The following is a 24,165-nucleotide window of genomic DNA, read 5'->3' as shown; positions in this document are numbered from 1 at the left end:
GAATTTCAGTGGAAAGCAACGCGAGACAGTCATTCGTTCCCTTGCCCCTACGGAAACCAAATTGAGTATCTGAGAGTAGGTGGTTCGTTTCAACCCATTTTTCGAGGCGAAAAAGGATCATTTTCTCCAACAATTTTCGAATGCACGATAACATCGCGATGGGACGATACGAGTTATGATCTGACGCGGGTTTTCCAGGCTTTTTAATGGCTATAACTCTCACTCGCCTCCAATCATCTGGAACAATATTGAACTCCAGGAACTGACAAAACAAGTTCAACATGCGCCTCTTAGCGACGTCTGGGAGGTTCTTCAACAAGTCGAACCTGATCCTATCAGCCCCCGGAGCCGAATTGCGACACGAAAGGAGCGCGAGTGAGAGCTCCAGCATTGAAAAAGGCTGGCTGATCTCGTCTACCGAATTCGTCGTTTCGCGAGGAATCATCTGTGCCGGCACGGAATCAGGACATACTTTTCGCGCGAACTTGAGAATCCACCGATCCGAGTACTCCTCGCTCTCGTTGTTTGAAGACCGGTTACGCATCCTTCGCGCCGTGTTCCAAAGCGTATTCATCGACGTTTCGCGCGATAAACCGTCCACGAATTGCCGCCAGTATCCGCGTTTCTTGGCTTTGATGAGGCTCTTGAGTTCGTGTTCAAGAGTCGAGTACGCTTCGAAATACTCGGGTGTTCCGCGTTTCCGGAAAAGCTTAAACGCGTCGGACTTTTTACGACAAACCTCAGTGCATTGCTGGTCCCACCAAGAGGTAGGAGGTTTCCTACGAAAAGACGTTCCTGGAGCCGGCCGAGTTTGAGCTCGAAGCGCGCTGTCCAAGATCAGATTGGAGAGGAAGTTATATTCCTCCAACGGTGGAAGCTCTTCTACCGACGACACGGCTTCATCTATCGCGGTCTTGAACGTTGTCCAATCGATATTACGGGTGAGGTCGTACGCGACGTTAACGGATTCCGACGAATTGAACCCACTGGCAATCGAAATGCCGATCGGCAAGTGATCACTACCGTGGGGATCCTGGATCACATTCCACGTGCAATCCAACGATAATGAATTAGAGCAAAGTGTGAGGTCTAATCTACTTCCATTTGAGGATGGACCAGCCAGACGTGTTACTTCTCCATTGTTAAGAATTGTCATATTGAAGTTATCACAGAGGTCATATATCAAAGTAGAACGGTTGTCATCATACAGTTCCCCCCAGCCTGTACCATGGGAATTCAAATCTCCCATAATCAACCGTGGAGCAGGAAGTACTGAACAGATATCTGAAAGTTGTTTTTGACTAATCGAAACTCGGGGAGGAATATACACAGAAGCAATACAAAGGCTCTTGCCTTTAACAAAAGCCTGACATGCGACAACTTCAATACCGGGGAATTCGGGAAGATTCACTCTATAGAAGGAATGGCACTTTTTGATCCCCAAAAGTACCCCTCCTCCACGCGAATCCTCACGATCCAGTCGAATAATGTTAAAATCATGAAAAGGAAGATCGATATCTGAAGAGAGCCAAGTTTCACACAGAGCAAATGCATCACAATCATTATTGTGAACCAAAAACTTAAACGATTCTATCTTAGGAATAAGACTTCGACAATTCCACTGTAGAACAGTGATCAAATCCCCGACCTCGTTTGGAAAATTATCCATCGAAGGAGATGATTGCTGCAATGAGGGGCCACTTCAATGTCAATTGCTTCAAGAGGGTCTTCACCGAAGGAAGCATTGTCAGAACAATGCTTTTGAGAGGATCAGAAATATTGAGGTACTTGAGAATATCGTCCACAATTTTATCAAATGAGAACAACCCGGATGAAGATGGGGCTTCTGTTCTTAAAAATGGGCCATCAGGGGTTTTGGATGTCCCCGGGAGAGGTGGAAAATCCTGGGTATAATCAGTTCTGCGGAATCCAGGAGGAGTAGAAGTCTCCTTTTTTCCACCACTCCTTGATTTGGGCAAGCTGATTTGGGGTTCTTGATCTGCAACTTTCCGCGAACGGATGCGTTTTCGTTTCCGGGCAGAACCTTCCGGAAAACTGAAAGAAACTCCCTCCTCAGCCAAGTCAGAGCCAGACTCGTCATCTGACAAAAGAGCGAAGGGATTTGTTTCGTTGGTCGATGGCTTGGCTGTCTTAAGCATTTCTGCAAAAGACCGCCTGGAACGTTCTTTAAGAGAGCGCTCTAGTTTTTCCCCGCGTTGTTTGTACACCGGACACGACGAGAGACCATGAGGAGGAGATCCTTTGCAGTACACGCATTTTGGTGCCGTGACTGTGCAGGCGCCATCCTCGTGCTTCTCCCCGCATTTGGAACAGCGTGCCTTGCTGCCACAGTGAGAGGCCGTATGTCCCAACTGTTTGCAGTTTTGGCAGATCATGACCCGAGGAACAAACAAGCGCACAGGTAGCCGAAGTTTTCCCAACTCGATGTACTGAGGAAGGGCTGAACCAGAAAAGGTCACGCGAAACGAGTCTGTGGGGGTAAAACTCTTTTTACCCTCGCTGACAGATACTGAGCCCAGTTTTTGGACATCCAGTATCTTCACCGAGGGGAGCAAGGGGTTCTTGAAACGGCCAACCGCCTGCTTCTCCAAGATCTCGGGGGTCAGACTCGCTTCGGTGACCACACCTTCGATCTCCACATCACGAGCTGGTATGTAAACCCTGTACTCAATCGTAAAGAGCTGGGAGGCAGCAATCTCGTTAGCCTGCTTCAGGTTAGAAACGACAACACGAAGTTTATTATGCCTAACCTTCGTGATTTCGGTCACGGCCGAGTATCGCTTCGTCAGATCAGTGGAAATTTGCATCAAGTTCAAAGGTTTGTTTTTGGGCTGAAAGTAGACAACCCATGGCCCAGTTGAGTCATCTGGATAGGCTCGCGATCGGGGGCTTTTCTGAGACGAACCATGAATGACAGGACGTTTTCGTCTTTTCTTGCCATCGAGTGGCAAACTGGTGTCATCTTCCGACAAAATGTCCATATCGTCTTCTGACGAGACGTCCATTTTGCCGTACTAGTGGGAGCGGTAAACGCTCTACCACTGAAACGATGCTTAAAACCACACAGACACAATAAACAGAAAAAAACTACAAACACAGAAACACAAAATTAAATTTAACTGATGGGCGAGAGAAAGAAACAGGAAAAAAAAAACTTATCTGCTATACTACTACCACCGAGTGATTACACAGCAGCAGCGGAGCGACGCGCAGCGTGGGTGACCTTCGATGCGCGTGTGCGGGCGATCTTTGTAGTGGTGTGCTTGTATGAGGCTCGGCACTCAGCTGGACACACGATGATGGATGACCGGTATAAATGCGGAGGCAGATGCTGACACTCGATGACGATGATCTGTGTGCAGGTATGCGTGATCACGCACCGATGAAGCGCAAATTGGTTTGCGAATATCCAATTGCAAGTGAACAATTTTCTTTCCGATGACGCCGAAAACCACTTTCTTCTCAGAAAAACTCACTTTCAGATAATTGTTTAGCCGGGTACTCGATGTCACTAAGCGAGAAAAAACTGATAATTTAAACCAACCGAATACCGAGAAAACTTCCGAAATACCGGAGCGCGAAACAAGTCGACTGTACTTCTTGCTAGGTCGCAGTGGGATGATGAAAACAAACATTGTGTAGTATTAGAATTTTGACCGGAATGGGCCATCTGCCTCATCATTCACTGCCTCGTGAGAGTCTGAATGATTGAGAGGTAAACGAGTCACTGACAGCCGAGCACTCAGTCAACACGTTTATTCTGCCGTGATGGTACCCAATATTTGATTTGAAGGACTGAGCGTACATTTTCTATGGAAAAATGACTCAATTACATGCTGTGTGAGCGAAGGCAAGCGGTGTGCGTCGCCTGCTCGTGAGTGACTGAATGTTTTTGTTGGCTCTTGCATTGCCTCTTCCTTTACCGTTTGGTACAAATGGTCTGCACAGAGTAATGGATTGAATAGTGCAGTGCTTTCACACTCAGCCTAGGCAGTCAATAATTTTACGCTCTGCTCGTGTGCTTTCAATAGCTACTAAAGTAGCCAGAAAGTTGTGTTGGAACTTTATTTGAACTTTATGGAACTTGGAAGTGAGCTTTATCGTTGAATGCGGAACTTTTGGTTACTTGGGAAGTCACATAAAAAATTGAGCATTTTTCGTTGACATTTAGAGGCGGCGCAAGAGGTCTAAGTCCAAAATGTCGAACGATGAGCTTTTTTTAAATCTATCATATGCTTCTATAAGTAAACACGTGATTTCGTGAACTTACAGGACAATTTCTATGTAGGACTACGTCTGTGATTTCTATATGGGGGTACACTTTGTGAAAACCGAAAATGGAACATGTAACAAAATTATGAAAGATTTTGAACGTTAATAACTCAGCTGCCCCTGGACCAATTTCAATAATTTTATCACCAATTAGAAATATTCCTACGCATCTGTTAAAGTTAGGACTTCGTCCTTTTTTAAAAATGTCACTTTTGAAAATTGCATGTTACAATTGTTGCTATGATAATTAAAACTATCACTGATTGCCTGTAAAAATCGATTTCCCTAACACAGATTTCAAAGTTGAATTCCATCCGGTCTCACCAAACGATATTTATTCAATCACCGTTTGGTGAGCGGTGGTGTTCTCCAGTACAAAATGAATCCCCAAATAAATCAATTACCATACCCGAATGATTACCCAAATGATTGAACTATTCCACAAATAGTTTGGATGATACCCCATCATCAAGCAAAAAAAACAATACAATTTTTTCAGGAAAGGCTCCCCCTAAGCAGCTAGCTATCAAGACTGGCCTCAACCGTTGATCGGATTCAGTTCCAATCACCGTGTGTGGTGGTCAAGGTCATCATCAGGTAGGGTAAGACTTCCTCTACCTGACGGTAATGTTGGTTAGCGTGGGCGTGCCTTGAATTCCAAAAAATCATCGAGAGGAGTCATTGTTTCAAAAGCTGTTACGCCTAATTCCAGCGCTATCTAACATAAACTGTACTTTAAGGCAACATTGGGGGTGCAATTTTAATAACCAAAGTCGGTCGCAGCATGAAGTGGTCTGATTTTGATCCAGAGATTATGGATTTTAATTCTTAATACACTTATTGACATGATTTTTTTCTACGAATCTGTTAACATTAAGACTATCATTTTTGAAAATGTCACTATTTAAAATTGGACGAATGTGCAACTGTTGCTTATGATAATAAAAATTATCACCGATTTCCTGCGAAAAGCGATTTCCCTAACACAGTTTTCAAAGTTCAATTCCTTTCGGTCTCACCAAATGGTGTTTATTAAATCCCCGCGTGGTGAGTGGTGGTGTTCTCCAGTTCACAGCGAACGGCTGCCTGCAAGGAGCGAGCTGAAGCCCACATGACCATCCATAGAAGGAGGACGAAGCCACACAGCTATTGATCGGAATCAGTAGCTCTTCGTGAGTCGCTGTGGGCCATCTATGTCAAGCGTGTCATACCATAGAGGTAACTTTAAGACTAGAAGGTCCCGAAATAACGTGCTCAACTTTTGGCTCAGCTCTGGTACTCTCTTCGGTCCCAAGCTAATCGATTCACCCCTCGAAACATAGGAAAAACCTCGGGAAAAAACCAATAACCCCTCATTTTATCTGTCAAACTTTCATAGCGAATCAAAACAAACATTGCGTAGTACTAGAATTTCGACTAGGATGGGGCACGTTAATCGTTTGCTTGGGACCAATAGGCTAGTCAAGTAGTGAGCCAATTTAAAATCATTAGTTTCGTATTGATTGTTGGTCATACTACAAACAGAGCCCGCTCAAATTCCTATTCCTATACAAAAAAACAAGCTCCTGCTGCAGTTAACAAATAAGATTTATCATATAAGACCACGTAGTTCTACGTCACCATTGCGTACAACCATAGAGGTAACTCTAAGACCGCTGGGTCCCGAAGAAAATCATTATTATTTTTGGCTCACTCAGTACCAGAACAACGGTCCCAAGCAGTTCCAAGCTATTTCACTCACCCCTGCATGTTCTGCATGAATCCACACACCCCTGATGTTATCTGTCAAACTTTCATAGCGAATCAAAACAAACATAGTGTAGTAATAGAATTTCAACTAGAATAGGGTACGTTAATCGTTTGCTTGGGACCAATAGGCTACTAAAGTGGTGAGCCAATTTAAAATCGTTAGTTTCGTATTGATTGTTGGTACAACCCCATAGGGCTGTCCCTTTTTTACTCATTCTCGAGATATATGGCATAGCGAGGTTCCCGCATATGAACTTATGCTTACATATTGATTTATCGCAATCAGCATCCTTGAGGTGATGGTAAGTGATAATGAGCGAGAAAGAGAGAGATGGAGGAAACGAGAGAGCGTAATAAAGGTAAATCTTATTACAGTAAACTCGTTTTAAATAGATATTTGCGATCAACGAGTTAAGATAGAATTTTGAGTTACGGTGGTAAATTTTGGAATTTAGCATGGGAAATGGTGTTTTTTTTTAATAATTACTTTATTTGTACAGGCTCAATCGAATAAACTTTACAGATCCCAGTTATCCTTTTCGTTATACATTATGACTGTCTTATATTTAAAGTTAAAGGAACTGGACCGAGTACTCGTGGTTGTTTACGGAGATTTACATTTTTTGGATGGGAAAAGGGAAGAAGGAGGTTTGAAATGTGGTTTACGATACAAATATTTAATTAATCCTTAAACATGAAATTATCTTGAAAACAACATTGAAAAAAAACCCACACGTACAAAATACAAACTAAACACAAGGTTAATCAAACTTACAATCTAAGGTTAATATTCTTATATTAAACATATATGAGTTTCATTACTCCAGATCGCGTCTAGCCAAAATATCTCTAACTGGAACATTAGGTTGTCTACCTCGAGCCCGAAGGGAATCATAAAAATGTGATCTGACTCCACGATACTCCGCACAAGACCAAAGGATGTGATCAGCGTCCTGGCAACCTTGTCCACATTCACAGAGATTACTGTTTCCCAACCCCACACGGAACAAAAGAGCGTTTAGACAGTAGTGATTGGACATGAGACGAGACATCACGCGTATGAAGTCTCAACCCAAGTCCAACCCGTTGAACCATGCAAACTTCGACACCTTAGGGATAATTGAATGTAGGCATCGTCCCAAGCTCCCTTCACTCCATGTTGAAGTGGCTGAATTTCCACCGAGTTAGGGAGAATATTGTGTTAAAGAGAATGAGATTTGAGTGTACCGTAAAACGGGGTAACATTGATTGTTTTTTTAAGTGTATTCTAAATAGCTTTCACAACAATGAATGTTTTTCAAATTTTATATTTTTAAAACAAGTGCTGAGGATTCAAGTATCAATTCGTTAGTAATATCACAGACAAACAGACGTAACTCTTTGAAAAAGTTTTTCTTGAATATATAGTATCTCAAAACATAGGACCTCAGTAACGACATCTCTCGGGCTTCTCTCGGAAAACAAGCTTGCTCGCCAAGTCTCAAACAATATTGCATACAAGTTTGATATAATGTATAGAAACGTCAAAGTGATCCGATGCCAGCGCTGCGGCGAGTAGTTCGCGGAACTGATAATATTCAAATCAATCGTTAAATTCATGAACGAAGATGCAAAATGAAGAGTTACGTCTGTTTGTCTGTGGTAATATGTTTAACGTAAATGAAGGCATTTGTACCATTTTTTTTCAGTTTTGTGGCCGAACTTCAGTTTTTTGATTTGGGGTTACTTTGATAATGCTCGATGAATGTAGGAAAAAAATGGGGGAAACTCAAACAATTTAGTTCTTTAAATATGAAACTTTGAATGAGTATGTAATCAGAAAACATCATAAACAATAAGAATACAACATTGAATTTGTGATGGCTGTATCGGAGATACATTTCATAAGTGATGGTTTGAGTGAATTTTCAAATAGGCAAAAAACACGAAAGTAGTTTTTTAACATGTTTGTAAAATATGTAACACATACATATAAAAACTATATACGATATCAACGGAAATACCCTAAGCTACAATATGGCACACATGTTTCTAATTTGGAAAAAGCGCAGCGAGTAAATTCAATCTCTATATTATACTATCAAAGTTACCCGCATTATCAAAGATACCCCGTTTTATGGTACTTGAAACGTGATCTGATTTCAATATAAATAATTTATTGATTCATAAAAATAACTGCTAATGAGCCGCCGTTATCGCCTGTAATGGTGAATTTGCTTTGCAGACGTTATCGACGTTTATCGATTAACATTCCGAACACGATGCAAACTTGCAGTGCCATCATATCTCAGCCATTTATTGACGAATTTAAAATATATATATATATATATCTATATAAATGTTTACCAAATTGTATTGTTAATTATTCTTGTTTCAACTTATCCTAAATTATTGTAATTATTGAGCCTTGGCATCTGAACGGAATCATCTATCTCCAGATTTTTTTTTTGTTTTAACTCAAAGGATTTAGATAGAAGCCCACGTCACACACGAATGAAAACCATCACGATATGGAACGATGAAGTCAGCTCTTTTAAAACTTGGAGATCATTGGGAAAGTCGAAAACAGGCGTTTTTCGTATAAACGCGTGTATGATGTTTTCCTGTCGACTTAGTTGTGGTAATGTGGCTCTAGTTAACATTATTATTATAAGATCTAATTTGTTTTAAGAAACGAGTTTTCTTACTTTAGAGGGGTAAATCAACAATTACACTAATTATTCAATTCACAGATACCAAAAGCTATAGCAATTTGTTTTTTCAGGAACATTTTTTTTTTGACTCGCTTATCGATATTAAGGTAAAGCATTTGCCGGTTAAAAAACGAGTGTGTTGATTTGAATGTTTCCCACTGTTTATCAATTTGTTGTTGTATTTGTACTATGAGTTCAGATTGATCACTGTTGTTCAGTTTTAGAGATGATTATCATCAAGGTTTAACGTTATTCGTGATTTATTTGAAGAGCAACGTGACCTTCACCATTTTTATTCATATTACAATCACCAATACCACAGAGAACGCCAGTCGACTTGTAACACTCGATTGAAATCTTTGAACGTAGCCCTATCAATTTCCCCTAAAACGAACGACCGCAATTGTCGGCTTCGATGCAACGACTTTGGGAATATCCCTTCCCGTTGAGAGTATTCATCACGATCGTTTGGATTTCTCGGGTGACGCACATGGCCCGAGCTTCTTATCTACCTTCATTAGGGTGACAATGAAAAAACAAATTTAAACGTACAACAACTAATCATTGCCTAAAAAATACCCTATGCAATATTTGAGCTCTATCGGACATGATTTGGAGTGGTGAAAAATCTTCAAACTTCGTACTTGTTGCATATGAAAAATCTTCTCTGAGTGACAAAAACGTACCCCTACAAATGAAATGTAAGCAGTCGAAAATTATTGCTTGATGCCAAATGTCTTAAAAATGCATGAATTGTCGTGATTTAGTGTTGACTCATCAAAGTTCATACTTTGACGATTATGCGCCACCCCTAATCATGTCCGATAGATCCCAAATTTTACCTATGGTCTTTTTTCGAGACAGTGAATATTTTATAAATATATGGTCGGCTTGAAAAATGCCATGGTCACTTTTTCCCCATACTTTTCATTGGCACCCTAACCTACATAGATGCGATTCTTAAGATGACGTGTCTCTCAGCAAAACACAAATACAAATGAGCAATTTAGTTGAAACATGGGCTAACTGTGCTAAGTTACCTATGTTAAAGGTAACCAAAACAAGTCGAACTTGTGGCTGACTAATTTGTCCCTTAAGGGAAAGCTTACCGCACCGAACAAATAATTACGTTTTTATTTTTCTAAAAATATTGCAAAAAATTATCAAACATCTAAGAAAATCATTTTTTTTTTCTACGTGTATAATCTTTTTCCTATGTCATCATGGTACAAAGTTGGACTCTTAAAACCGCCAAAATTGTCCACTCGATGTAGTTTAGAGTTCAACTATTTTTCGGATGAGATAGAAAACACGATTTTTTTTTCAGAAATTTAAAGAAAAACCAGATTTTTTTTGGATTTTTGACATCTTTTTCCAATTTTTAGAAAAACCTCCACACACTGAAACTGAAACGACACATGATAGGAAGTGTTCATTAATAACAACGTAGACAGCTAGGAGGGGGGGGGGGTTGTAAATTATCCACGCTCCATACAATTTTACAGGGGGAGGGGGTCAAGAATCCCAAAAAACTGTCTACGTAATTAATGAATAGCCCCTTACGTGTAAGCGTGGTGCACAAGCTACGGCACTACAAGGGGAAGCTCACCGCTCCGAAAAAAATAATTACGTTTTGATTTTTCTAAAAATATTGGAAAAAGATATCAAAATTCTAAGAAAATCACATATTTTTTAATTTTTCAAAGAAAATTCACGTGAAAAAACATTTTTTATAAGTCATTATGGCATAAAGTTGGACTCGAAAAACCACAAAACATCGACTTTTCGGTTTTGCTGAGAGTCCATTTTTTTTTCATGATGAGATAGAAAAAAAATTTTACATGTAATTTTTGAGAAAAATCTAAGGAACAAACTGATTTGCTTTGATTTTTGATATTTTTTCCCAATATTTTTAAAGAAATAAAAATGTACCGAAAATATTTTTTTTATTTTCGGGCCGGTAAGCTTCCCCACAAATGTACCAGTTACCAGCATACAAGATTTAAACGCTGTGCTGCCATAATTGGTACCATTTCGAACATGGAACAGTGCCATAGCATAACATCAACCCTATTTCCCTATTCGAAAAATCCCACTATTCTCTCAACGGATACTATTTCCAACAATTCGCTGCGGATGTGTCCATAGCACGCTCACACATACACAGCTTCACAGTGCCATCCAGTTCAGCCGGTCGATCAAGCAGCAGCATCGCAGTTCGCCTTAGACACAAATAGTAGGCTGGTGACTGTGTTAGCGTTCAGTTCGTTTTGCGCGTGAGAAAAGATCACTCGTGGAGATCAATTTCAATTGCTGGGTGACGGAATCCACTGAACAAACATTTGTTGATCGCTTTGTCCAAAAGTTTTACCGGAGGAGACTGGTGCAACCAGTCGAACTATTGTTGTGCACCGATATCGATATCGGAGGTGATCATGAAGCTGCTCCTCGTGTTAAGCGGTAAGAATGGTTTTTAGTTCGGTCTGTTTGCAACGAAAAGAACTAGCCACAGGCGAGGGCCACGGACTGGACAGATGGGTTTTCCCCACGGCTGTTATTGCGATGTTCTAGGTAGAACAAACGTTATTGATACCGGGCGGAACGTTGATGTTGGAACAAGCTTATCAATGTTGACACTCTGGGTAGACCTTTTTGTTGGCCTAGGGATCACGAACGAATCAACACGGTAGGTATATAGAAAGCAAAGACAATAATGCGAAGAAAGATGAAAGCAATCAAGCTAATCGCTTCGTTCGCGGGGAATTCCCGACATAGTGGTCTTATCAAATGTGGCGAGTAGGCAACTATTCGACTCGACTGGATTATGGCTGGCGAATGGTTTTGCACAAATTAATATAGACTTTGGTAAAATGTTGGGGCCTCCCTTTCCTCAGTCTATAAAGGCACAGCTGTCATGCTGGAGGTAGCTGGGTTCGATTCCCGGTTCGGTCTAGGAATTTTTCGGGTTGGAAAATTTCACGACTTCCAGTATGATTGTTGTACTTGCCACATAATAATACGAATGCAAAAATGGAACAGGCATCGACAAAAGCTCTCAATTAATAACTGTGAAAGTGCATCTAGAACACTAAGTTGAGAGCACGCAATACGCTAATATGTGATAAGCAATAAGCTTGAAATGGGAAGAAGAAGAAGAAGTTTGGTAAAATGGTAGCAAAATTTTAATATTTTTAGCCACTTGAGTGAGTATCAATTAAAAACGGGAAATGATAAATTCTCGAGTAACATTTGAAATGGGCCTATATCCAAAACGTAAACAAACCAGAAAATGAATGTTAAATTTTTCCGCCACTATTCAATTCATATTTAAGAAAATTGAAGTATTTTAAGCTGCCACCACCGGTGTTAAAAACAGCACTTTCGCCTTTCGTTCCTCACAGCAGCGTAAATCCCCATGAACCACGAAACACACTCTAGCTGCTCCAACTAGAGGGATATCAGCAGAGAAAGCCTTCGTCCACTTTCCATCACCAATCACTCGTGACGCAACGGCTTCAGTTCGCCAGTACACAGTCTACCAACATTTTGTTAAACGGCAACCATCCCACATTGCGCTCCAGGATGCAATCGGGTCAATTTTTCTCCGAGCAACTATGAGATTAATTGAAAAATCATCCATTTCGATTTTACCCCGCCCACTAAGGTTTCAAGTATCGGGAAAGCTTTCTTAAGATGGCCTGCTGATAACTATCGATAAAAGATTTGAGAAGCTACCGATAATGAAAAGAATAATCTGGCCACCCTGTTGCCGGTAAACGGGGGTCTCTATGGCAACGCTTCATAAACACACACCGGCAACTCTCCACTCAATGTACGACTTACCTTGTGAAGAGCTGGTCCTAAAGTCAACTACTGCGTTCTCCAAAGTGAGGGCGTTTAGGTTCTAAAAAAGGAGAATTTTGAGGGATTTTTGGTAAAGTGATAAAAAGTAAAATGTAACAATCGCATATTTATAAGGCTTTTTCTCATGTACGAATGATCAACCTTACTTTACCTGTCGTCACCGGAGGATTCGACATCAGAGTGCTTCACAATTTGCTGCACGCGCCATCCTGTTTGGCATGCAACTGCGAAATGTCCTCGTTTTCCACATTTATCGGACGTTCTGGATAACGCGGGGCATTGCGGGTTCCGATGAGAAACGTTGTTGCACCTAGGGTAACGCGTCTGACGCCCTTGTGTTCGTAGGCTGGGCTGATTATCTCTCGATTAAAGATTGGACCTACCTCTGTCCATCTCGACGGGTTCAACCGGCGCTCTTATTCTTGCACGGAATCCGAGTTTGTACGACGATGCTTAGCGAATGGGTAACTAGTCTCTTGGTGAGAATTGGTCCTCTTGTAACTCGGTTTTGGTTTTGGTCACTGGAGCTGTAACCACACAACGCACGTGAAATGCGACTGTTGATTCGTCTTTTCCTTGCTTCATCTTCAAGAAGGCTCGGTGCACTGCTGCTGTGTCTGTCATTGAGCGTAAATGTTTCTCAATGTTTTCGACAAATACTTTATAACAGCGCGGATAAGCCAGGCTGGGACGTAGGTTAATGGCTTTGACGATCGCCTGCAGCTCCTGCCCGAGGGATAGGTAGGGAAGCTTAACCTTGTAAACCGGATCGTTTGCATTATGTAAAGGTACTGTAACCTCGAAATTCTCGATGAACTCGTACCATTCAGCCCGCATTTTATTCGGGCGGACATCGCCGGGAAAAGGCTTGATGTGCGCTGGGCTCACGGACGTATACAAACCCAGTGGCTTAGACGGTTCGTGGTTGAAATTCCAGCTTTGGTCGGCTTCGTGATGTACTGGCTGCGAGGTACCAGACTGGAGTAGAGTAATAGCATAGAGGTAACTCTAAGACTAGAAGGTCCCGAAATAACGTGCTCAACTTTTTGGCTCAGCTCTGGTACTCTCTTCGGTCCCAAGCTAATCGATTCACCCCTCGAAACATAGGAAAAACCAATAACCCCTCATTTTATCTGCCAAACTTTCATAGCGAATCAAAACAAACATTGCGTAGTACTAGAATTTCAACTAGAATGGGGTACGTTAATCGTTTGCTTGGGACCAATAGGCTAGTCAAGTAGTGAGCAAATTTAAAATCGTTAGTTTCGTATTGATTGTTGGTAATAGCCTTTGATAGATCCACGAGCACTTTTTCAATTTGTGTCATTCGTTTGCTTGTGCTGTCTTTTTCCGGGTTTGTCTGCTTAGCGGTGTTACCTCCACGACTCGCATCAGGTTCTTTCACCTTCGATGGTGTGACCAGTTCTCCACCGTCACTGGTGGGGCTAATGCTTGTTGTGCTGTAGGTGCTGCTACGATCGGTGTCTTCGGCCTCACTTTCTTCGTGGTTACTGCTGTTGCTGAAGTTCGCTGAATGTTCGCTACAGTTATCATTGTGGCTCGTGCCACCATCGACGCTGTTAGGATTTGCTGCTCGCTCCAGTTCACGATCGCTCGAATAACCCTCACGGTCTTCTTTCGGCCGAACGTACTTATCGTTGTTTGACATTGCTGAAACTTTGACTTTGTTGGAGCTGATACAGATTTCGAAATATTGCCTGCAATTGATAATAACAAAAGAAGATCCCGTAAAGAAACAAAGTCAATGATTTGAGAAATTATATGTATTAGATAGTGCTGGTAAAATGTATGCGTTATTTTTGTTTTTTTTTTTGTTATTGTTTTGAAACGATTACGGTGGATTTTGAAGGTTCTGTAGTGGCGTCATTAGCAGTTTAAATTCTTTTTTTTTTTGCGGTGGCATCGTTTTGAAACGATTTAGGTAGATTTTGCGTTTTCTTTAATGGCGTCGATTTGAAACGATTAAGGCAGGCTTGGCAGTTTTTTTTTCGCAATGACGTGGTTAATAAACAAGTCAACCAAATCTAGCGATTTCTATTTTTTTGCGGTGCGTGAGGGCTACGGATATTCTAATCCGATTGATGCTAGCGTGGCTTCTTTAAGATAGAAAACCGAATGAGTTTATGGAAGATTCCGTATGGCTTAATTAAACCTGGCAGGATCGCCAATGTGCGACTTACCTTGTGAAGAGCTGGTCCGAAAGTCAACTAGTGCGTTCTCCAAAGTGAGGGCGTTTAGGTTCTCGTCACCGGAGGATTCGATATCAGAGTGCTTCACAATTTGCTGCACGCGAGAGGGACATGTGTGGCATATATTAGCGCTAGTGTAAGCAGGTCTTAACTTGACGCTTAACGAGTCAGAAAGCCGTTTGTGCAGCCCTCCGTTGTAAGCGCAACAGTTCAATGCCGGTAAACGGGGTTCTCTATGGTAACACTTCATAAACACACATGGGCAACTCTCCACCCACTTTCGAAACAGCTTTTGACAAGCCGCACACATGCCCAAATAAAAATAACCATAAGAAAGAGCTTAAGGTTTGAGGTCAAGCTTTCAATGGTTTAATTCAAAATCGTAGACTAACCGTTAAATAACCACGTGTTGCCTCTCACCGAGAGTCTCAAAATATGTTGCGAGACAGCGCTGGCCGTGCTGCCAATATAAAGGTAAAAAACGCAACCATCATATTAATAGCATTCAAATAGAGATTGGGAAAGCCAAGATCCCGATGGCCTCATCAGACATGTTCGGAATGCCTTCGAGGACATGATCAGAACCTTATTTGAGTCAAAATTAATATTACGACCTATGAAGCCATATGAGACTTCGAAAGAAGATCATTTGTGATCACATTTATTCTTCAGAGTCAAAATGGTCACACACGCACATGTTCTGCGTATCCCCCGAGAAGGGACGAGAATCTAACAACAAGATGATTAGTGATCATATTTAGTGTTCACCATTACATAATGAGTACCCAGAACTACATTGAATATTATCGCACTGATGATTTCTCTCTGTGTATGTGTGTGTGTTTTTTTTTATAGTAAGGTTTAGGAAAGCTTCAAAAAGTCTGGCCTGTAGTGAAGTTGGCACGGTGTGGTATCCACTAGTTGCCTAGTGCAGCTCCACTAAAACACATTCCTTACTCTCTCCTACCGCTGTGCTCATGCACTTGTCGTACTCTCAGCGCTAGCTGGCGTTGCTAGATCGCTGCTCTTCTCTCCATTTCCGCTGCAGCTCCGACATAATCTGCGTGACTGCTCTGCTTAGTAAATTCCAAGTGCCCTCCTCTCGACACATTTCAACGACGACATTCTCCACGTTAAGGACGGGCATCTCCCTTCGCACTGCCTCGAACCTTGGAAGTCGAAGACCACATGCTCCGGCGTTTCATCGACGTTGCCACACTCCGGACAGAGGGGTGACGCTGCGTGTCAGAACCGATGCAGGTATTTCCTGAAGCATCCGTGGCCAGACAGGAACAGCGTTAGGTGGTAGTTGACTTCTCCGTGTTTTCTGTTCACCCAGGTCGAAAGAATCGGTATTAGTCAATCTGTCCATCTACCGTTCTCCGCAGTGTTCCACTCCTGTTGCCACTTAGCCAACGACTCCGCTCTAACAACTTTCCGTACTCTTCCGGCTTCTCTCTCCATATAGCACTCGTAGTCCTCCGCCAAGGTGATGCCGATTGGGATCATACCGGTGATAACGCATACTGCCTCCGTCGAAATGGTTTTGTACGCACTCACGACTCGCATAGCCATAAGCCGGAACGTACTGCTCAATTTCCTTTGGTTCTGCTTCGTTTTCAGTGCTTCGATCCAGGCTGGACCTCTGTACCTTAGTATCGGTGAGGAGTGAGGACACCATAGCCAGAAGACGCCTTTTGCTGCTCCTGGGACCAGCGTTGTTCGGCATGATTCTAGCTATCGCGTTGATGGTCTTCGTCGCCTTCTCGCGGAGCATATTCGATGTGGCTGTTAAAGTTTATCCGGTCGTCGATCATCACTCCCAGATACTTCGAAACAATGGTGATTTCTGCCCGCTGCACTGCTTTACAGTTACTGACCTTCTGTTTTGTGGTGGGCTATCTGCAGCTTCGCTCTGCCAGCATTTCCACTTCTTCCAGGGTCTCATCCGTTACCGTCAAGTTGACATCGTCCGCAAATCCAACGATCTCAACTCCTTTGGGCAGCTTGAGCGTCAGGACGCCATTTTACATTCCGTTCCACCAGGGTTGAAAATTCTCTGGGAAGAATCACCCGGGTGCGAGAGATATCATTCTCTTGGGTGAATCTCTGCTTGTCTCCTCGGAGATTTATCCTGGCACCACTGGAGAGATTGTTAGACACAGCACGAGAGAGTGAGAGAGTTGACTGTTTTCTGTTTGTCTGTTTATACACTCACTTCCTTGAGAAAGATGGCAGCGCAAAGGCGTTACTGTTTCTCCAAAGATTCCGGCAAAGCTTACGTGAGTGAGTGAAAACATCAATAAAAAAAAACTGAAATATGAATACAAGGCGACAAAGTGCGAAATTTTTCACGAAGAAAAAAATGCGGTTTGACGACGGTACCGAAAAGGTGGTTGTGCTTTGCAAGGGAAATTGAAAAAACATTCAAAGTGGACACGGTATTCATCTTGAAGCGGCATCTCGTCAATATTCATCGGGTGTTCTGGTGTTGCCAGATCACTGCTCCTCTCTCCATTTTCGCTGCAGCTGCTGACGGCATTTCAAGTGGCTTCCATCGATGACATTCTCTACGTTAAGGACGGACATCTCCCTTCGCACTGTCTCGCACATTTGACAGTCGAAGACTACATGCTCCGGCGTTCAGGTACTTCCTGAAGCAGCCATGGCCAGACAGGAACTGCATTAGGTGGAAGTTGACGTCTCCGTGTTTTCTGTACACCCAGGACGACAAAATCTGTATAAGTCTACGTGTCCATCTAACGTCCTCCACCGTGTTCCACTCCTGTTGCCACTTAGTCAACGATTCCGCTCTCACAACTTTTCTAACTCTTCCGGCATCTCTCCGCCTGTAGCACTCGCTGTCCTCCGCCAGGGCGATGCCGACAGGGATCATTCCGGCGATTACGCATACTGCTTCCGACGAGATGGTTCTGTACGCACTCCCGACTTGCATGGCCATGAACCGGAACGTACTGCTCAGTTTCCTTTGGTTCTGCTTCGTTTCCAGCGCTGGAACCCAGGCTGGACCTCCATACCTTAGTATCGACGACAACACACTAGCCAGAAGACGCCTTTTGCTGCTCCTGGGACCAGCGTTGTTCGGCATGATTATAGCTATCGCGTTGATGGCCTTCGAAGCCTTCTTACCGGCATATTCGACGTGGCTGTTGAAGTTTAGTCGGTCATCGATCATCACTCCCAGGTATTTCAACACATGCTTTGAGGTTATGGCGTACCTCCCACGGTGATATCTGCCCGCTGTACCGTTTTACAGTTACTAGCCAATAACACTTCCGTTTTGTGGTGGGCTATCTGCAGCTTCGCTCCTTGCATCCAGTTACCAATCATGTCGATCGCCTCGGTTGACAACACTTCCACCTCTTCCAGCGTCTCGCCTGTTACCGTCAAGACGACGTCGTCTGCAAAGCAAACGATCTCAACTCCTTTGGACAGCTTTAGCGTTAGCACGCTGTTGTACATCCCGTTCCAGAGCGTTGGACCAAGGATGGAGCCTTGTGGAACTCCCGCTGTGATCCTAATCGATATCTGTCTCATGTCTGTCTGTCGACTAAACAGAAGCAAATTTCAATAATGATGCGCTGATGCACTTCCCGTATTCGCATTTCCAAAATGTGTACATTATGATTTTACAAAAATTTAAAAAAATTGACTACATACTGTACGTTAATAGAAAAAGTAACCTTCAAAAAATCTCTGTATGCAACAAACTAACAACTAAAGTCTTCACCGGGGTGATTCTCCCCAGTGAAGCAAACGAACTCTCTACGGTGCTCCCTAGTGATCACTCATATTGCGAACGTCAGAAACTGTGTTTGTTTGCGAAGTGGGAGAAGCGGTAGGGTAAATGTTGGCTTCGGCACCCATTGACTGTTTTCGGCCACCAAAATTTAAACGTTAATTTCACTATGTTTTCCCATCAACGCACTTCCCTGAATGTGTCCAAACGATTGTTTAGCCTTTCAGCTTCAATCTGATTATATTTGAACGATCGAGCAATCCAGTAATGCTACATTTTTCTTCAAATAAAGCATACGCACTACAAAATGGGGTTGATTTCGAGTTGCCGATAATAGAACAGCTGGTTAACACGCAGTTCTAATGGGAAGGTTGCCGAAGAAAAAGAGGCTGCCGACAATAGTCACACTCACCTGAGAAGTTTGGAGCGTTGTAAAAACGCTTTCAAAACGTTTTGAAAAATTATGTCGATTGGAATGGATAGAAAAGCAAGCAGCAGATGAATGTAAACAAACATACACATCATATATGTGTGTGACGCTGAGAAAATGCTAGTAGAAGTGCAGACACTGCTTAGATTGACGAGAATACGTAAATTCCCCTATATAGTGAAAACAAAATAAAGATCTCTCGGGTGAGTTTGCTTTTGTCGTAGTGCGAGGTGTCTTTTCAACTCAACACCCTGCTTACACTGGGGAGAATGGCATCCCTGCGTTCCACAGCGTGGGACCTAGAATGGAGCCTTGTGGAACTCCCGCCGTGATCCTAAGCGATTTCTGCCCCGTGTCTGTCTCGTAAACCAGGACCCGGTTCTGGAAGTAACTACTTAGAATCATGCAGAGGTAGTTTGAAACCCTCATTCTATGGAGCGCTTTGGCGATGGCCTCCCAGCTGGCGCTGTTGAATGCATTCTTCACGGCGCAGTATCGATCTCCTCTCCGCTTCTGTTTGGAAGCTTTCTCGGCTCTGTCAATCACTGTCCGAATTGCATCCACCGTCGATCTCCCTTTCCGGAATCCGAACTGCCTCTCCGACAATCCGCTTTCCGACAGTATCCAGCAAGCATATTAGCCTACGAGATGCAGGATCCACCGGCGATTCTCCGGGCTTCGGCAACAGCACAAGCTTCCACCTATCATGGAACTGACCCTCGTCCAGACATTTTTGCAACACCATCTTGAACATGTCCGGGAACGTCGGGATCGCCGCCTTCAACGCCACGAATTCCACCCGGGCCGGGAGCTTTCTTCGCCTTCAACCCTTTCGCTGCTGCTAGGAGCTCCTCGTTGGAGACTTGTTCAACGTTGTCTCCATCTTCACGCCCATTCCGAGATTACTTTCATTTACAATAAGCCCCGCATGTATGTATTATGTATTCAAAATGTTCTTTTGAATCCTGGTACGTATTAAGTTTGTTTTTTTTTTATTGTAAATAGTATTTGGACTGGTCTCACCATGTTAATAAATACTTCCTTCGATGAACACATTTTTTTTCGCATTGCTATGGTCATCTGGGAGGAGATTCGCGTATTGTGCTTTCCCCAGGAACCTTTCGCGGCCACCAGCTACCACCCGTCCAATCTTGGGCGTATCCAGCGAGGCATATTTCATATTGCTCGCAATCTCCGATACCGGCGAGAGACCAGTAGCCGAGGTTTTTTGGAAGCGGAAAACTTGCTGATTCACGGTGGGCACATTATCAGCACGTTCCCGGGCTAATTCACCAACCGGACCGAGTTCAAACTCGTTCACGGTGACGAATCTTTTAATAGAATAAAACTACACTCCGAAAGTGAGGCAATGAAAACCGACACCGAACAATGGAACTGAAGCTGCGTCTTAGATTTTGCAGGTCAGATTCAAGGTCAACCGAGTCACTCAAGGCAAACACAGGCACAAATTAACAAATTTAACGCAAAAAAAAAGCTTGATTCACTGACGAAAAACACACAGCAAAAGAAAACAACCAACAGCTTTCAAGCGTGGCTTACTGCGATCGACTCCGACTTCGGTTCCACCATTATCGGACTGAAGATTTCTTGGCTCAAATTTAGAACAAAATCTGATTTGAGCCACGATACCATTTTCAAATTTCGATAATTCAAAAAGAAGATCATTAGCGACTGGACCTCATTGGGTGTGAAGTATTGAGGGTACATGTCGCTAATTTGTGTCTAATAAGTAGCTATCGATTGTGGTTTTAATCATCTCTCAACTAATCATTGACTAGCAGAAATTTCACTAAGAAGTGGACTAAGGTCACTTTTATAAATAAAACTAGGTATAACTTGTTTTAAAAAAAGAGATAGGGTAGAGCGCTACTTCGTCGTAATCGCTCATTTCCGTTCTATCGATCAGAAAAGATCAATAATATCAATGATTTCACCGTTCTCAAATCAATAATAGGTTTGTTCCGATGCGTTAGTTCATTAGCTACAACATAAATCCTGTTAGAGCGCACTGTATGAATATTTACGCTCATTGTTCTCAAAACAAAAGAAGCGCTCCTAGCGAATCCCCTTTTTCTACGTTTATCCGTAGGACGAAGAAAATCTTATGGCGTTTCAATGCGTTTGGACGGAATTGTAACTCGTAGAACGAATTTAGAATCAAGAAGCAGTATTAGATTTTAAACAATATCTCAACAATTTGTGACTCTGTATCGAATCTAACGATACGTACGGAAAGGTGAATAAATTTAGAAGTCATCATTGACAGAAATATTCCATTTTTAGTTAAAACTCGTTCAGAAAAGAGAGGTAAAGTGCGTGTTGTGCTTAGTAGGACGGAAATTAGATCAAAAAACCCTACAGGCAATTTTTTTTTTTTACAATATATGAGCTTTATGAAGTTCCAAAAGTCTCTCGAAGATGACGTTCATGGGAATTTTGAACTGAAAAAGTTACAAGCAAAAGATTGTTTTATGAGGGCCAATCTAAAGGCTTATAAAAAATATTCTAATATTTTTGTTTTTAGATTTAGACGTTTGGCATATTCGGTGAAGTTTTTTTTTTTGCTTAAAAAAATTATCTTTTGGTAGTTGTCAACATTAGGGTGGTCCTCAAATTATCTGATATATAAAAATAAACGTTCTTATTTTAGAAAATGAAGACGTATGTTTCTTAGCAAAAATGTAGCTAAGACAATGTTAAGCATCTTTTTTTTCTATTTTTGAACGTTCTCATTTTAGAGGATTTTTTCATAATTGAACTAGGGTAAATAACCTTAAAATTTAGTATTTTAGTACTATATCTTATAACTAAATTTTCTATGAGAGACCTTGTTTAAAAATGAACAACAACAAATTAATTTTATAGGAGTTTTAAAAAAATATCTCTAATTTTTCTATCAAATGTTTTCAAAAATTTGTTTTTATTTCTGCCAGAACCAGCGAAATAAACATTCGAAAAGGGCGTATTACCATAAGAAAAACGTCAATAACTCCTGATTGGTTAAAGATATTGACAAGCTCTCCGCGGAAAAATGCGTATTCAAAAGTTCAAAAGAATACCTAAAAACAACTTTGCTAAAAAAAAAGAAATTAAAAAAAATAGAGCAAACAATATTATTTTTAAAGACACCCTAAGTCAATTCAAAAAAATTGTTCGAAATCGGTTGATTCAAGAGATACATTTTTTTTTACAAAGTTACTTAAATTAGTTGAGCATAGATTGAGTAAAAATGTGCTCGAATATGAGTGAAATTTACTCAAATTCAAGAATTTTTACTCAGATTATTAATAACCATGATTTATCTAAAGTGAGCAAACGAATCTCAAATTTGAGCCAAGAACGGCCGTGCGATATTCATTTCAAACCTTCAAATGAATGTTGGCAATGAAATCCCCCCAAATGACGCGGCAGTCTTCCGGACTCAAATTCAATCCAATTAAGCTTAAGCCTCAAAGTTGTATCCTCCGGTATTAACGTCAGTTGCCCTTTTTTCAGCTTGTCTTGCCTTTGCGGTCGCTCAAGCCCCTAGCAAGTCCGGGTTCCGAAGATCTCAAGGAATAACGACTCCAGCACCAAACCCCTATGAGTTCAGGGACGATCGGGATTGTGATCGGGAGACCACCAAAGACGATCCCTTTGCATGTTTGTGCAGTCAACTTAAGCTTAAGCCAGAATCGTGCCAGCAAGAGCTTCAAGCTATGTTGGACAGTCAGCCAAACTTAAAACTATGTATGGATAACCCTAACTATTACCTTGGTAAAAACCAAAAGTGCCACTACGAAAACGTGTACGAGTCCTCGGCTGACCCCGCCGGTAAAGCTATGCAATTTGCTTTGAACCTATTCCGGACAGCTGATCCTAAGAATCCAGAGGAAAACTTCATCATAAGTCCACTGTCCCCTCAAGTCCTGCTGGCCCAGCTGACCGAAGGATGTTCCGAGGAGGCAAAAATGGAAATGGTCAAAGGTCTGCTGTTGAACAGCAATGAAGCAGCATCTCTAGTGAATGCTCTGCATGACGCAGCCAACAAGGACTCCAGTGCCAACAAGCTCGATATTGCTTCGGTCTTTTTCAAATCGGAGAGCGTAACCCTGATGCCGGAATTCCGCCGCGGAGCCAAGATGAATAAAATTCCAATGCAGGACATCGACTTTTCCAATACGTTCGAAGCAGCACGCACGGTGAACGAGTGGGCTAACATGAAAACTCGGGGGAACATCCCCCAAGTTATTACGGAACGTAAGTTGCAAACGGGTCTATAGTTATATGTATAACCATTTAATTTCATCATCTACAGAGAACCTGTCTCCGGATATGGCGATGATGTTGCTGAATGCAATCTATTTCAAGGGTACATGGCAGTATAAATTCAACCAATCGGAAACGGACAGACGAGCCACATTCCAAAAAGCCAATAACAAGAGAATGTCCGTCCACATGATGTCCCAGACAAACAGGCTTCGGTTCGGTGAGATCAACTATGGCATGTACTCCGATGACGAAGGCTTACGCTGGGTTGAACTGCCATACGATGGTGACCAGTTGTCGATGATTTTCTTCCTTCCCAAGGTGCCTCATCAGCTGGACGAGATGTTGAAAATGATGAACGAAACCCATATTCAGAAGATCTTCAAGATGATTCGCCGGGATCACAACCCAGTCAAAATTCATCTGAAAGTGCCTCGATTTACGATCAAGAGCTCCGTTTCGCTGGTTGAACCATTGAAGAAGGTAATTCTGACGAGTATTATTGCATGATTTTTTGGAAAAATAAAAAAATAAATTTGTTTTATCACAGCTCGGCATTCAGAAAATCTTCGAGGAAGACAACTCTCTGTCCAAACTGTTCAAAACACCCACCCGGGTCGGGGACGTCAAGCAGGATGCATTCCTCAGTGTCGATGAAGCAGGTACCACTGCTACCGCCGTCAGCAGAGTGACAATCATCCCTCTCAGCTTGAACTCGTACGAGGACATATACTTCGAATGCAATGAACCGTTCATGGTGATGGTGGTCGACAAGACGCGAGAGATTCCTTTGTTTATGGCTAAGATTAGACAGCCAGAGAAGACGAAGCATTAGATGCGTGGGAGAATGGAGCACCGAGGTCTCTTTCTGTCCCTCTGAACTCAATTATACTATCA

The 24,165-nt window shown here is 42.2% G+C and overlaps 1 protein-coding gene across 1 annotated transcript; it reads left to right on the top strand.

The window, feature by feature from the left end:
• The first annotated feature begins 10,983 nt into the window (after positions 1-10,983).
• On the top strand, positions 10,984-24,165 carry LOC135708795 (leukocyte elastase inhibitor-like). The gene is made up of 4 exons (XM_065230944.1): positions 10,984-11,195; positions 22,516-23,259; positions 23,318-23,751; positions 23,819-24,165. The coding sequence occupies exons 1-4, from the start codon at positions 11,171-11,173 to the stop codon at positions 24,101-24,103; spliced, it is 1,488 nt and encodes a 495-aa protein (XP_065087016.1). The 5' UTR covers positions 10,984-11,170; the 3' UTR covers positions 24,104-24,165.

The sequence above is a fragment of the Ochlerotatus camptorhynchus genome, unplaced genomic scaffold (genome assembly GCF_037179485.1).
Source record: "Ochlerotatus camptorhynchus isolate MF236.1 unplaced genomic scaffold, CSIRO-AGI_Acam_v1.1 ptg000335l, whole genome shotgun sequence".
Lineage (NCBI taxonomy): Eukaryota > Metazoa > Arthropoda > Insecta > Diptera > Culicidae > Ochlerotatus > Ochlerotatus camptorhynchus.
This window is presented reverse-complemented; position numbering and strand designations above follow the sequence as displayed.